Here is a 15,987-nt window from a genome sequence, read left to right as displayed (position 1 = left end):
TATAATTGCCGTAGCCACGGGGGGACTATAGGGGGCTTAACATCCCCAAAATCCAATTAGCGCCCCCAAATCTATTTTTACGCAAAAGTACTATGAATGCACTACACCGGAAAACTTACAAAAAGTATGCTAAGTTTATGGTGAATTTGTGATACATGATATATACATATATATATACATATATATATATATATATATATACATGTATATATATACATGTATATATATATACATATACATACATATTGCTGTTGAATGCTAAAGCACATGTGGTTTCAATGGTTTTTAGAGAACATTTCTCTAACTTTCTAAGTATCATTTTCTCTTCATGGTTCAAATTCTGGAGTAAAGTACGAAAGTCGTCAGAGTGGTTTTCCATTTTATACCGACAGGTGTTTCAACCATTTCACATGGTCGTCTTCAGGGTAAAACTGATTACAAATGTGAAATACATTAGAATATAAAGGCCCGTGGGTCGTACAAACAACAGAGAAGAAATAAAAATGGTGGAATATGATTGGTGGGAATATGCGGGTGGGCGGCGCCAGGAAGGGGGCCCTTGTCCTACGATGGGCTTATGTGTCACGTCTTGTCGGGTTGTCACTTCCGGTGAGCAAATGTCTATATGCACCCTCTCGCCGGGACCTACGGGGAGCTAATATCACGTCTTGTCGTCTTGGAACTTCCAGTGGGCAAATGTCACGGTGTGCGGGTCTGTTTTTTCTACTGGAAGGGAGGACATGATCCGATGACTTCTGGACGTTTAATGTAGGCTGCTGTAAATTAATACTTACTGTCTCGTCAATTATTAAGCGTCCGTAGCTAGAGTCTGTGTGAATTATTTTGGTGTCCCTGGTGAGGTCTTCCAAGCGCGGCTTCTTGTCGTGAGTGTCGATGTAATGCTGGTGAATTGCTCCGTTATTTCGGTGTGCCAGAAATAAAGCTAACAGAGCATTAGGCTTCATTGTTAGGACGGTAACGAATAGAAGTGCAGAGGTAATTATTAAACTCTATCTAGCGATAGTTAGACCCATCCTTGACTATGCGGTACAATTTTTGTCTCCGCCCTACAAAATGGACATGATTTCACTAGAATCAGTACAGAGAAGAATGACCAAAATGATACATGGACTCGGAAATTTGCCTTACGAAGAGAGGCTTAGGCACCTAAACTTACACTCTCTGGAAAGACGCAGAGTGCAGGGTGATCTAATAGAAGTGTTCAAGTGGATCAAAGGCTTTAACAAAGGTGAAGCAAACAAGGTCATCATAATAAAGCAACAGGGCAGGACTCGCAGTAATGGGTATAAACTGGACAAATTTAGATCTAAGAAGGAAATAGGCAAGAATTGGTTTACTAATAGGGTGGTCGATGAATGGAATAAACTTAGTAACCATGTAGTAAGCGCTGAAACTATCAGTTGTTTTAAAAAACGATTAGACAACTTTATGGATGGGGATGACAGGTGGTGATGGATACGGAGCTGCCTAGTGTAGGCCTTATGGTCTCTTGCAGTCTCCTTCATTCTTATGTTCTTATGTTATGTTCTAGGAATGTAAGGACCCTGATGGACCCAGTTAATATCTATCCAACGAAAATAACACACACGCACGCACGCACACATCATCTGGGAGGGTAATAGCTGTCGACACGAGTCCAACATATGCTCTAAAACCGTGGTGAATCGCACACATACGCACGCACACACGCGTAAAAAATACGTAATTCAAGCCCGTGATTATTCATGCCGCTGCACTGTGTGGGTTGTCAGTGATGTTGCTTCAGCTTTGCGACCTTCATGGTGCAAATCTCTCTCTCTCTCTCTCTCTATCTATCTATCTCTCTCTCTCTCTCTCTCTCTCTCTCTCTCTCTCTCTCTCTCTCTCTCTCTCTCTCTCTCTCTCTCTCTCTCTCTCTCTCTCTCTCTCTCTCTCTCTCTCTCTCTCTCTCTCTCTCTCTCTCTCTCTCTATCTATCTATCTCTCTCTCTCTCTCTCTCTCTCAGCATGACTTCACATTTATGAATTACGTGTGAGCGCAACATTCTGAACTGGTAATTTTCACTCTAATCTCTAGTGTTTTCCGCTTTCCGTAGGAATCGTTTACTTGTATATTCAACGAAGCTACAATGTGCACCCTTTAGAGAAGGACGTACGAGATATAATGCAAGGCCAAAATGGATGAAAAAATAAAATTTAATACGTCCTTCAAAAAAAATACGAACCTATCGTAAATATATTGTAAAAAAAAATATATACATATAATAAAACGACAGACTACTTTTTGAGAGATACTGGCATGAAGCGAAGAAACTCATAAAAAAAACAAGTAAAGGTTCTAGCAATATATTGCTCACTCTAATAAATCAAATACGAGTACAAAAGAATTTTACTGTTATCTTCTAATAAATAATAACCTTTTCATTGAGTTTCTTCTTTTAACGGTCTGATCTGGACCGGCGACATTTGGGTACACTAGGCCCGTCTGCGGGAAACACCCTGGGAATCTGTTATTGTTATTCTGATATGAAATCTGAAGACGAACGGTGTTTCGATTATTTCCGCATTGACGAGGATACCGAAGAACAGGCCGAAGAGATGATTCTCCCAGAATACGTACTTCTTGTTGAAAACGCAGATAAAGATGTGGTGACTAATTTCATGAACGACATCATAACACATCAAAAAGTGAACGAAACGCTAGAGAAGAACCAAGAAGTGAACGAAAGGGTATAGAAGAACCAAGAAGTGATCGAAAGGCTAAAGAACTAAGTGATCGAAAAGCTAAAGAAGAACCAAGAAGAAATGAACGAAACTGAATGTGCTAAAGGGGAATATTCAACCTAAAGAGGCAGCAAGATGGAGATGACGATGAAGAAAGTCCTGACACAGGAACACGTTCTAAACAGTTAAAGCATTGTATTGTTGTTAGATAATAAAAGGCACATTGGTTCTGGTTCCTTTATTTTTTTCTGTCAGGCCGAAGGCCAGGGCGCGAAGCTACGACGTAGACATGGCGGCGAAACCGGCGCTTGCGTAAATAAAAAAGTGTAATTACTTCTAACATCGTTCCTTTCGTATCACAAAATGGTGAAAATACGAATGGTGATACAGAAATGGCTTGAATATCAAATGAATATATTTATTTCGCTTTTCTATATAAATGAAGGCAATAACAACATTCAGAATACTGTAGATAATAATGATAAAATAATAGCTAACTTCCATCACTGAAGTTGAAATCGCACATTAGATTCATAACATGATAATAGATAGTGCTGGGCAAATACCGCTAATTTCAATACCGGAATTACCGGTTAACAACAATGCCGTTACCGGAATTACTGGTAATTTACCGGCAAAAGACTCGTGAGGTAGTAGTGACGTCCCAAGTTCGAGTCGCCTTTATGACTTAAATCTAAACAAATTTCATCCTACTATGGTGTGTAGTCACAACTCAAGTTTTGTAACGTCGTCACTATAAAAATCCTGCGCTCCGAGTCGTTACTCCAACTCTCGTGGGCGGGGGTGCGTGTAAGGTCACAGCATTTACCTCCTCTCCCTCAGTGCATAGGCCTACGCACCAATCCCCCCTCCCCCTCTCACACTCCACTTCCGTCTCTATGTAAGTGCAATTTCATACAAAGAATATATTTTCACATAGAAACACAATTTCATTGAAGAAAATAATTACATGCATCATTTTTACACATTACACATAAAAATTCATTTCCAAAATCACCCATTTTTCATTTAGTCAGGACAAAGTTTTTTTGTACAATTGAGGTTTTAAAGGTTTTGTGTGAGATGAATTGACATATGTAGGTCATTTTCATAATGTTTTTTTTTTTACCAAGTTCCTCTTATATTAGGCTCAGGAACACATAATATCAACCCTTTGAATTTCTGTCAAAGTTTTTTTCAATTGTTCATAGTTGTCATTTTTTATATTGGAATTACGTTAATTTTGTATTAGCAGGACTCTACGATCCCTATATTTATATTATAGTACCTTTAAATGGACAAAAAACACACGCATATATTTTATTTTAATTTTTTATTCTGTGTATCCATTTGGATACATGCCCACCGGAATCGCCAGCGCGCGCCACCTCCACAAATCTAGGGTAAGGCTCGCAAATATTAGTTACTTAAGACTACGCGAATAATAATTACATGCGTATCACTAACAAAATATGATTTTTGAATAACACGTTACCTTGCGTCGTAGAGGTCACTTCAATGGGCACAGTGTTAATCCACCAGAATCTTTGATCGTCTCTGCCCGCTTATTCTTGTCTCTGCTTTCCGTGAGTCTGTTGTGGTATACTGTATTCCCTGCCTAGTCTAAGTAATTTGGGAGAAAGGCTCCCACGGGCTTTAGATGTGAGCCCGTTTGGAGGGTGATATTACATATGAGTGTGTGTGGGCCCAACCACACACACTCATACATTCACAAGATGTGCACACGCATATGAAATGTGCATGCACATCTCAGTGAATGCACCCTTCTAAATATAGCTGGTTCTATGTAATTAATTGGTATATCTAATACGTAAAATTATAAGAAAAGAGGGGGTGACTCAATGTATGAGTGTGTGTGGCCTTGGCCACACACACTCATACATACATGTGTGTGTGGGCCCAACCACACACACTCATACATTCACAAGATGTGCACACGCATATGAAATGTGCATGCACATCTCAGTGAATGCACCCTTCTAAATATAGCTGGTTCTATGTAATTAATTGGTATATCTAATACGTAAAATTATAAGAAAAGAGGGGGTGACTCAATGTATGAGTGTGTGTGGCCTTGGCCACACACACTCATACATACATTAGATGTGCATACGTATGCGATATATATTCCCTGCCCCAACCCATAGCTTATATATATATCCTTGTCAGTCATCACTCGTGCGAGTCTGATAAGTGTATTTGTGAACTTGTTTGTGATTAACTCCAATACAAGTACAGTACAAATAGATTGTAACATGCAGATGGTGTCTTTCATGAGCAACTGCGTACATTTATGTAAATATGCATATATTAATAAACATTAAATATAAAGTTAAATATGAAGATCTGGTAAGTGTGGAAACAGTGTCTCTCCAATCTCCCCGTTCTGTGAGCTTTATGTCCGTTCTACAAACTTTACAACGTGCCTTATTTCCATCCTTTCACTTCCGCTAACCATTTTTTAAACAGGGGATCCTTAACCAGGCAGACTGAAAAGTTTTCGAGTAGTTTGACCACCTCTTCATTTCTAGATCACAAAGGCTGACTAATCGAATACGTACATTTTGCACTGAACCTCTGCGGACCGAGATGCGAACAAAACGATCTAGCACGTCTGTTAATTTTCATATTCGAATACGTACATTTCGTACTGTGCATCTGTGGGCCGAGAAGGGAGCAGGACGATCTAGCACGTTGAATACGTTGCTGTTAATTTCCATCCTACGTAGGGCCGTCAGTACTGTCACTCAGTACCACCAAGCCGAAACGTGCTTACCGCTCTCTGAGTATTATGGGATAGCTTATCGGTTAACGGAGCCTAAACGGTAGCAGATTTTTTGCTGGTAAGCTACCGTCAAGGTTGTTACCGATAAAACCCGTAACTACCGGTAGCTGCCCACCACTACCGTCACTCAGTACCACCAAGCCGAGATGTGCTTACCGCTCCACGAGTGTTTGGTATAGCTTATCGGTTAACGGAACCTTAACGGTAGCAGAATTATTGCCGGTAAGCTACCGTCAAGGCTGTTACCGATAAAACCGGTAACTTTACCGGTAGCTGCCCACCACTAATAATAGATAAAACCCCAGAACTAGACGAGATTGTAGAATTTGCTGCAGTACAATACATAATAAACATGGCAAGTTTACAGAATACTATACAAAAATATATAGAAAAATTATATCCTTAAGTTTAAATCTCAACAGAGATTTTCCCAAAAATTGTACTAGGAGCTTTAAAAATGTAAGCCGTTACCGATTTTATTCGATAAACCCTTAACTTCTGGTAAATTACATCGAATATAGAAATTGGCTTATGTAACTCCCATATATTAACATTCTAACAAATTTCCGTTCAGTAATTATCGTCCTATTAGATTGATGTCATTTATATGGAAACGATTCTATAGAATAAAACTGGGTTTCCTTGAAGCTGACAACTTGATTAAAGACTCACAACATGGTTGTAAAAGACAATGTTCACGACCAACCTCCTTGACTTCTTTGATAATGTCTTTATGTGTATGACGAAAGCAAATCATCTCTTATACTGTGTTTAATTTTGGTTCCCACGTATTATAAAATATATATACACATTAGAAGGGGTACAGCGTATAACTAAAATGGTCCCACGTCAACGTAATAAATCCTGTAAAAAGCGTGTAAGTGAACTTAATTTATCTAGCTAGAATCCAACTGTAGAATGCGTGGTGATATAACTGAAATCTAAAAAATAATCATAGTTACGATAATATAAACATAGATAATTATTTCATGTGGACCGTAGTAATGTCACAAGAATAGTTACAAAATAGTTTATAAGAGATCAAACACCAATGAACAAAAATATATATATTTAACCGCAGTGAAGAAGATGAAGACTTGGAACAAATACAATTGACAATTAAAAGACACATAGAGAAATATATGGAGTCGAATCTTGGCCTAACTTATTTCTTAGTATCATGAGATCATACACTTAATAGTGATAAGTTCTACCGTTTCCACTGTTTACACCTGCATTACATTCCCAAGCAGCCTCAATTTGCTGTTTGCATCTCCTTTGCATTCCTTTGAACAGGGTGACCCGAAAACTCCCACATTTCCAAGGTAAGCAAGTTCATTTGGCATTGAATCAATATACATGAAGTGCAGATAATGAAAAGAACACATAGTTCGAAATAACAATTACAGGTACCGAGGATAACACAAAAAAAGCATGTAAGCTTATTTCCATTGTGGTCCTCAAGAAAAAGGTAACATAAAAAACAAATGGTAAAAGTTAATAAAAAAAATATATGCACACATGGTATTCCATTCAATGCAGTTTTTACATATTCATTTTAGATGCCATCCGCCAAATGGTGGATGTCATTGTTTATGCATGCTTGGAGGCGATTTCTGAAGGTTGCAACGGCTAGAACTCGATGTGTGGTTTCAGCTGGATTGAACTATGTCAGTGACGGCACACAAAGCTCGAATATCTTGCAAGCGCTTGGGGGAATGTTTCAGGGTCTTGTTGTGAGGAGATGTTGGGTGACCGGCCGTGCCCCAGACCTCCCTTGATATTTTCTTTTCTTTTCTGTGGGACTAACTTAAATCACGAGTACTTATCAACCCTAAACTCTTGAAGACCGTACGGTTGCTATTCAGCAGGAGATGGTCGCTGTTCCACCCGACATGACTTGCCAAGTCATGACCGCTTTCAGAAATCGCCTCTAAGCGTGTCTAGACAATGACGGGCTGACGGCCGCCATACGGATCTCATCTTTATAAAAATAAATATGTACAAACTGTATTGAATGAACATTAATGTGTGCATATAGCATTTTTATCATTCTTAACCATTTGTTTTTCATTTACCTTGGACATGCGTTATTTTTTGGATCACGCTGTATTTTTGCTTCTTGTTCGTTATAGCCATAGTTTCTGACAAGTGACTATGTAAAGAAAACTGCAACGCTTACTTTTGTTCCATTTGGAACAAAATATAAAAAGTGTTGTAAGTGTGATTATTCATTCAGATAAAAAAAAATCCATCACCAAAGAAGGAAAAAATTGAGATAGAGGAAGCATGCTCCAGTGTACAGTACGCTTCGCAACGAATCGAGCACTCACCGGATGCGTCCACGTCACGCTCCACACGCACTCTCTCTCTCTCTCATAGTTCACAATGTTCAACAAAAGCTTGATTTTTTCAGTAAGAATATTCCGTAGATTTATGGGCATTGTCTAGGAAACTAGATGAGTTTCTTCTTTGTTTTCAGAGAAACCAACAATATGTGTATATGATAATACAGTGACAAACATTTACAATTCTCACCATGAGACGCTGCCCTTATTTGATAGGCTAGCCTGTTTATGCCATAGCACAAATGTAGTAAAGTAATAAATATGTTTATTATTAATGCAATGTAAATGATGACGTCAAATAGTCAATTAAAGGGACGCTCCACTCACCTGTCCATCAAACATGACCTGCCCAAATACATAAAAAACGTGACCTGTTCACGTGACCTGACCTAACCTATTTGTGTCATTCTTAAGAGATGTACGAAGTGTGTATCGCTAGAATAAATGTATGGAAATATATGATAACATGTTTTTTTTAACATTTCTTCCTTTAATATGAATGTAATTACAAATCCAATTACTAAGTCATTCCTAGGATATGTACAAAATATATGTTTATCGCTAACATAAATGTATGGAAATGCCACGCTATAATGCTAACAGGAGGTAGCTCTCACGCTATAGTGTGATAGACCTCACGTTATAGTGTGGTAGACATCACGCTGTAGTGAGGCAGACCTCACGCTATAGTGACACCTAAATTCTTTTCATCCCTTTTTCGGGCGGAGTAAGGGAATAATGGTTTATTTAAAAAAATCATACTTTGTACTAGCAAAAATTCTATCTAGTTTCATGGACATGGTAGTAAACGTAAGGTAATATCTGGTATTGATAAGGTATTATTTGGCATCAATAATCCATGAACAGATTACAGAATATTAAACCAAAATTCAATCAAAGATGAGTCAAGAGAGAGATCTTGGGACATCGGTATAACAGCTAGGGTGGCCATTTCCAAAATTCCAAAAAAGGACACTGCATAGCGATGATACACAATATATATATACAAATGAATGTAAATAATAACTCACTTCTAATTAAACTGACAAACAACAAATAGATCTTAGTCCACAAATAAAACCTAGTTGTGTCCCCACCTTGATGACTGAAGGTTTATTTATTTTGTATTTTTGTCTGCAGCTGTAATTTTGTCATCCTGAGATGATTGAGCTGAAAGAAAAAATGCTAGCAACGACGAAGTGCCAGCACTGCGAGCGTTAAGTCTATGCTTGTCTGTGGCTGTATGTCGTTCTACTGCAGTCTTCCCCTTACTTCTCATCTCCATATCACAGCTACACAGTGTACAAAAAGCATAAAACTCATCCTTTCTGCTTTTAGCAATGAGTCCAAACCCCTTGGCCCAGTTAGAGATAAATGATGTCTTTCTTTTCTGCATTTCTAGACTCCTCAAATCGTAAATTAATTGCCCAACCACACAGGTCAACACTGCACCTTGCCCGACTTACGACTATAGGCTGAGAGATGTAATTCACGTAGTCAGAAATTCACTACGCATTATTGTATGTCTAAGATTTATTTGATTATTTGTCTATTTACTTACCCACTTTATTAATTACCTATTTATTTGTCTACTGATTCACTTTGATATTTTTGTCTCAACCCTAAAAAGGAGGCCAAATGCACGTCCGGCGTGAGGTTGCGCCGGTTGGAGGACAAGGTGATCAATGGGAGGACTGCTCGGCGTTAAGCCGGACATCTGGCCACCCTAGTAACATCATACTTTAATTTTTCAAAACATCAGAAATAGTAAAAAAAAAAAAAAAAGTCAAATAGTAGGATTTATTAGATGTCCATTCGTATATATGTGTATTGATTCGTTTCAAATGTTATGTAAAACGTTCTAGACCACACTTGGAATATGGTGGGCAAGTTTGGTCACTTCTTCTGAGGAAGAATAGGCGTAAAGATGCGTTGGAAAACGTACAAAGAAGAGACACCAAAATTGTTGCGGAAATGAGAAACTTATCCTACGAAGACAGACTACAAAAACTAAACTTAAAATAATTAGAAGAGAGATCAAAATGACAAATTCAAAATCTCAAAGGGTTTGGAAAATGTAGATACTACAATATTTTCCCAAGAAAACATCAACAGACTAAGAGGACATGGACATAAGATTAAAAGGGTAATAATAATAACTGAAAAAACATGCAACAAATACAAGGAAGTTTTCTTTTCTAGGTCGACTCTTGGAATGAATGACCAAATTCTGTGATAAACTCAACTACAGTAATTGAGTTAAAAGTAAATATAATAAGTTATAACTAAACATACTAGAAAGAAATTTTAAAACTGAGACATTTATTAAAAGGCGAGCACGTAAAACAAATTGGTGCAGGCAGTCTCGCAAAATTAGATAGGTTAAGTAATGATCTGTAGGTTGGGAATACCTGGTCTATTATATCTAATAGTTTCCTCCTCTCCCTCGCAGTCCTCATTTTTTGTTAATATTAATTAGAATTCTTTGTTAATTATTTCAGCTTGCCTTCTTGAAGTCTGTTGTACCATCCTTTCAATTTTCAAGCTTTATATTCCTTCTGTGTTTCACCTTACCTTTCACAAATCTACAGAACTCAAGTTCATACATACATTTGTCAATTACACTCAGTGATGGCGTGACAGAATTGCAAAGAAATTAGGTGTACTCTTAACATGGTTGAACCAGGGAATGTAATGCACGAGTGAAAGGGGAAAAGGTTGTTCCCTCATGCCTAGTCACTGCGTATAATCTGCAATGCAGGTCGTTTAGAACATACAAATCATTTATTTAAAAAACAAAATTTACTGAAATTCAAGGACTTAATAAAGTACAAAACTGCCATTGTCATGCACCAAATCTACAATAAACAAATGAATCAAAACATTGAAATTTTACTCAACTTACGAAACTCGCTATGCGACTAGGCATACAAACGACTTCTTTAAAACTCAATACAGAACAACCAAAAAAGGCCCATGCTTATCTATTATAGGTGTTAACACATGGAATAAACTGGAAAAGGAATTACCTAAGACAAAATGTTTATCAACATTCAAACGATACTTAAAAAAGTTTTTAATCTATAGGTATTAGTATATCGAACATTTCAGGTCCATTTCATGATTGTATTCATGGAGTAACTGTCATGTACCACCCAAGTCTGCCGCTCTTTTTTTTTTTTTTTCTTGTTCCAGCAGGTCACAGTGACCCGGACCTGCGCATTAAGTAATTATCTTCCCGTCAAGAATCGACCTGACCTCTCACCTCTCACCTGACCCCCACAAGATGACCCCGATTCCTACGTGAGGTCGGAGTTAGCGGACGTCGTGTCACATCTCATTGTGTGTATTCACTTGGTCTTTGGATCACGTGTTAGACTCGTGATCGACAGCTATTTCCCTCCTGGAAGAGAGCTCAGAGCTCGTAGGTCCGATCTATGTGTGTGTGTGTGTATGTGTATGTATGTATGTGTGTATATATGTATATTTGTGTGTAGATGTGTATGTATGCATCATACTAATATGTAACAAAAATTAAAAAAAAAAAAAATCCTTAATTAAGGAGAGCAACTCCCCATAAGCTTTGCTTCTCGCTCTCCCTTTTCAACTACTAATTTTGTAAAAAAAAAAAAAAAATTGTATATATGTATGTCTAAATTGTATTTCGTATTGTTGAATAAACCCTAACTAACTAACTAACCTCGTATTGTCCCTTCTTCAATTTGCACGCATAGGTGTCTCCAAATTTAATAGAATCGCCTCCAGTGTATCTTGTTTTATATCGGGTATGAATTTATTATAATCAATAGCTCAGATAATACAGTGATATATCCTATTCACATCAATTGGTATTTCTAAGAGAATTTATTTGATGTAAATTTGAAAATAATAATAATTCCATGCAGTGGATGCGAATGGGCATAGGTGGCGCTCACGTTCTAATGTTTACAAGCAACTGTCAAGTATCAAGACTCCAGTGTGTCGTCTGCTGCACGTTCAAGTGACCGCACTATAGCGGCAGAAGTTGTAACAAAACATAGTTGACTGCCTTGTTCTTAATTGAGCCGCCAAAGACTAAATCAGTTATACGACATCCCTGGACAGCTTTATTTAGCATCCGGGGCTTCAGGCAGCAAAATTAGCGTCACTCTTCGTCTGGGGGGGTCCGGGCCTAGGGGGGCCTCGTTTTCTAGGGACCCCAGCATGAGTGATCACGATGTGGACGACATTGCCTTTCTCACAGGTATGTTTATGGAACAAATTTGTATTAAATAACAGGAAGTGTGAATACAGTGTATTAGATCATAACATATTCTAAAGGTGAAGAAGAGAGGGTTTCGGATAGTAATGAGGCACACCATTTCTGTATGTTGCTCTTCATAGATTTTTGTTAACACCCTCATTTAAAGATATACATATCTTTCTCAGGCAGACGTAGTCAATCAGTTTTATTTCTTGTCATAATTCTCTCTCTTGTTTAACAATTTATATTCATCATTCATAGTTTTCAGTTCTGTATCATAATCATAGCTCCTCTCAAATCATCAAATGGAAACACTTATAATTATATTATTCTTTCGAAATGTTCACTTCCTAAAGTATATTTTAATTTACATGAAAATACAGTATTGTGAATAATTTACAATCATTGTACCTCTTTTAATTTCATTGAACTCTCAATTAGACTTTCAATATTTATCTGATGCATGGTCCAATTTAAACCATTGGATTGGAAAAAACTACCCAAATACACAAACCCATATTGTAATGTTTTTTATTTTGCTTTTGAAAGATACTTTTTCTGTCAATTTTCAGTACAGAATCACTGCATATCAATAACACCAATACTACTTAATTTTTAAAATAATATACAACACTATCTTCCTCATCTCTTGCCATCCTTGTTTACCTTCTTCATTACACAACAATGATCAATCCCCTCCTTACCTGAGTCCCATGCACTCCTATCTCTTCCAAGATAGCGAGATAATGTATACATACACATATGCATTGTCTATATGGAACTGGCATATGTTTGTAAGAATTTACCAAACAATAAATCTGTCAATCATCCCATTGCCTTAGGTAGAGTGTCCTTCTGTGATTCCATATTGGTTTGGGGAGATGATTAGATTAGTTATGTTTCCTACAGTCATTAGTCATTCTGTCAGCTTGGATATGTTGGATAGTAGTGAGATTGGTATGTATGATGCTAGATTTTCAAGTTGTTTGGTTTTAGTATGGGTATTATATAGGTTCTTTTCCATGATGTTGGAATTTTATTGTACAACGATGGGTAGTGGAAAATATCACTCAAGTCCCTTATTGCATTTAGGCCTAGTCTTTTACATGGCTGTTTGATATCTTACCTGGGTCTTCAGAATGGAACTTTTTCACTTTCTGTATTGCCCATTCCACACCTTTGTTAGAAAGGGGGGAGGGGTTGGCGTCTGTGTTTAGCTTGATTTTTTTTTTTCTCTCCATGATGTTGGAATTTTATTGTACAATGATGGGTAGTGGAAAATATCACTCAAGTCCCATATTGCATTTAGGCCTAGTATTTTACATGGCTGTTTGAGATCTTGCCTGGGTCTTCAGAATGGAACTTTTTCACTTTCTGTATTGCCCATTCCACACCTTTGTTAGAAAGGGGGGAGGGGTTGGTGGCTGTGTTTAGCTTGATTTTTTTTTTTTTTTTTTTTTGTGGGTTTGAAATTTGTTTTGGAGAAGTGTTTATTAATTATATTGCTTTTTTTTTTGTGACTATGTTTCATGGGTAGGGAATGAGTTGAGCATTGAAATTTTTACAATTTATAGTTCTCTACTTTTGTTATTTGTTTTCCCATCTATTTTATTTGTATGTTTTCCCCTTTTTTGTCTTATTATTTGTAGTCTTGTGATGTCTGTTTAATTGTTCTGTTAGATTTTGTTCATTTTTTAGCTTATATATATATATATATATATATATATATATATATATATATATATTTTGTTTTTGTTTTTTCTAATGTCCATCTCCTTGAGTAATTCAGGTTACATTTTTCTGCAATCTCTTGTATCTCTTGCTGACTTCCTGACTGATTATTGCTATCTTATACAGTGTTCTGTCACCAAATGGATACTGGTCTGTGTTAAAGGTCTTGTTTTCTCTATTTCCTATGTAATAATGGAAGTTTGCCTCTTTGTAAATTATGAAAGTTCTTTTGTATATAAATTGTAATTTTAATTTTATTTAAATTTCTGTGAGAATTAATCTTAACCACTTCAGTATGAATCAAATTCTTGCATGCAGCATCGGCTGCCATATGTATGATGCATCACACTGCATGCATTATAAAATATAAAGCCACTGCTGTATTACTCATTCTCTTTTACTCTGAGTAATAATAAACACAGAAAATGTGATCAAACTATTTCACAGAATCCGGGGATAACTCGTGTACAACTACAGAAAAATATATATAATCAAGACACTGACACTGGCATCTTCGTGTACCCACTCGTGCCTTATGACATCTAAGTAGGCATTATTGTACCAAAGTTGTTAATTGGGAAGTGGTTTGAGGGAAAGTCATGTATGGATTTCCATGTTGTTTATATATGGAGGTAGGCTTGGGAGAGTTTTACCTGGGTGTCTGGAGTACTAACTTGCCAACCAGGCAATAAGGGAGTAAGAATAGGTAGGAAGAAGAATGATGTTAGAGTTGGGAAGTGAGATGATGGTCAAATGATAATAGAGAAAGGATTAGTAGGTACCTAGGTACTCAACAATTTTTTTTTATATTTATCTTTCCCTAACTGTTTCCAATACTTGCTGATCACCTTGTTTGCTATAGCTTGCAACTTGAACTTTTTCATTAGATTTAAAGGTTCAAGATGTGAGGGGGATCACACAGAAAGCCTGCCTGTGATGATCCCTGTAGTCTTCCCAGGAAGATATGAATCTTTACACCATGCAGTGACAGTCCAAATGACACTCACTGGTGCGATAAGATATGAATGAATGAATGAATTAGTATTTACCTAGTTGTATCTTATGGGAAGGGGAGCTACGCTCGTGGTGTCCCGTCTCTGTATCTTGCCATATCTAATTTGTTCTTAAATTCTTGTACTGACCTAAGTTAGACACATCATTTGTCCCATTAGTCATGTAGTCACGGCCCATTATCATGGAGGTAATTTCTCTGGAATTTTGCATCTCTTGTTCCTGGCTTACTCCGCACAAAGAAATATGGCCTGCTTGCCAGCCAACATTCATGACCTATGTAGTCTTGTCATCTACATTTCTGACAAGAGCTTCTTTTTCCTCTATATTACACTGATGTAAATACAGTTAGGTAGATAGATAATGGTAGATGTATGTAAAATATGTTGATGTAATAGTAATTGTTACTTGATACATAATTTTTGTATGCACATAAGGCTTTCTTTATATATACTGTGATATAGCCCAGTGGTAATGGTTGTTTATATCAGGCATTTTTCCCAATATATGTTGAACATAGTTTTTGCCTTCTGATTGTTTGTAGTTGTTGAGTATATTTATTTTTGTCAGGTTCTCCTGGTGAGAGTGGCTACATGATGAGCAAGCGAGCTATGTATGAACCTGGATCTGTCATGGTGTGTTCACAAAAACGAGCTTGCTGTGTTGTTACCCTAGGTTTCATGGCAGTTATAGGAATTGCTCTCATAGTGGCCTTTACAAAGCCAGGTAAAGTATCAGAATTCTTTTCTTTGTAAGCATACACAAGTAATATATACTTATTTCACTTTTGTGAGTACTTTTATTCTTAGAAAATAATATTGGGTGAATGTTTTAAGTTTTTATTTTGCTATGTTGTTGGGTGTGTGTAGGGCTAATGATGGGTACCTGCTTGTGGTGGTCCATCCTGCAAGATGGACAGTGGAGCTGCTCATTTTTAAAATAGTGACTCTGAAACAAACCCACACCAATACACCAGACAACAGTTTAGAGTTTCCTCGCAGAGAGATCTCTGGGAGGCCTTGAGGACTATGGCCTTCTGCTATGGGCCTGTGGGTTTTCCACTCAGTGAAACTCAAGGTAGCAATTATTATCATCATTGTATGTGTGTGTTCTTGTGTGGTGGTA

General features: G+C 37.2%; 1 protein-coding gene across 1 annotated transcript in view; it reads left to right on the top strand.

The window, feature by feature from the left end:
- Positions 1 to 11,812: 11,812 nt before the first annotated feature.
- Positions 11,813 to 15,987, top strand: part of LOC143034088 (endoplasmic reticulum aminopeptidase 1-like) — a 41,350-nt gene continuing 37,175 nt past the window's right edge. Inside the window, exons 1-2 of the mRNA XM_076200015.1 lie at positions 11,813 to 12,120; positions 15,433 to 15,588. Of these exons, the coding sequence (XP_076056130.1) occupies positions 12,081 to 12,120; positions 15,433 to 15,588 (196 nt within the window). The 5' untranslated portion in view covers positions 11,813 to 12,080. The remainder of the gene's footprint in view (positions 12,121 to 15,432; positions 15,589 to 15,987) is intronic.

This window comes from Oratosquilla oratoria, chromosome 16 (genome assembly GCF_046742065.1).
Source record: "Oratosquilla oratoria isolate Oo_2021 chromosome 16, ASM4674206v1, whole genome shotgun sequence".
In the NCBI taxonomy this organism is placed as follows: Eukaryota; Metazoa; Arthropoda; class Malacostraca; order Stomatopoda; family Squillidae; genus Oratosquilla; species Oratosquilla oratoria.
The sequence above is the reverse complement of the archived record's forward strand: the minus strand, read 5'-3'. Positions and strand labels throughout refer to the sequence as shown.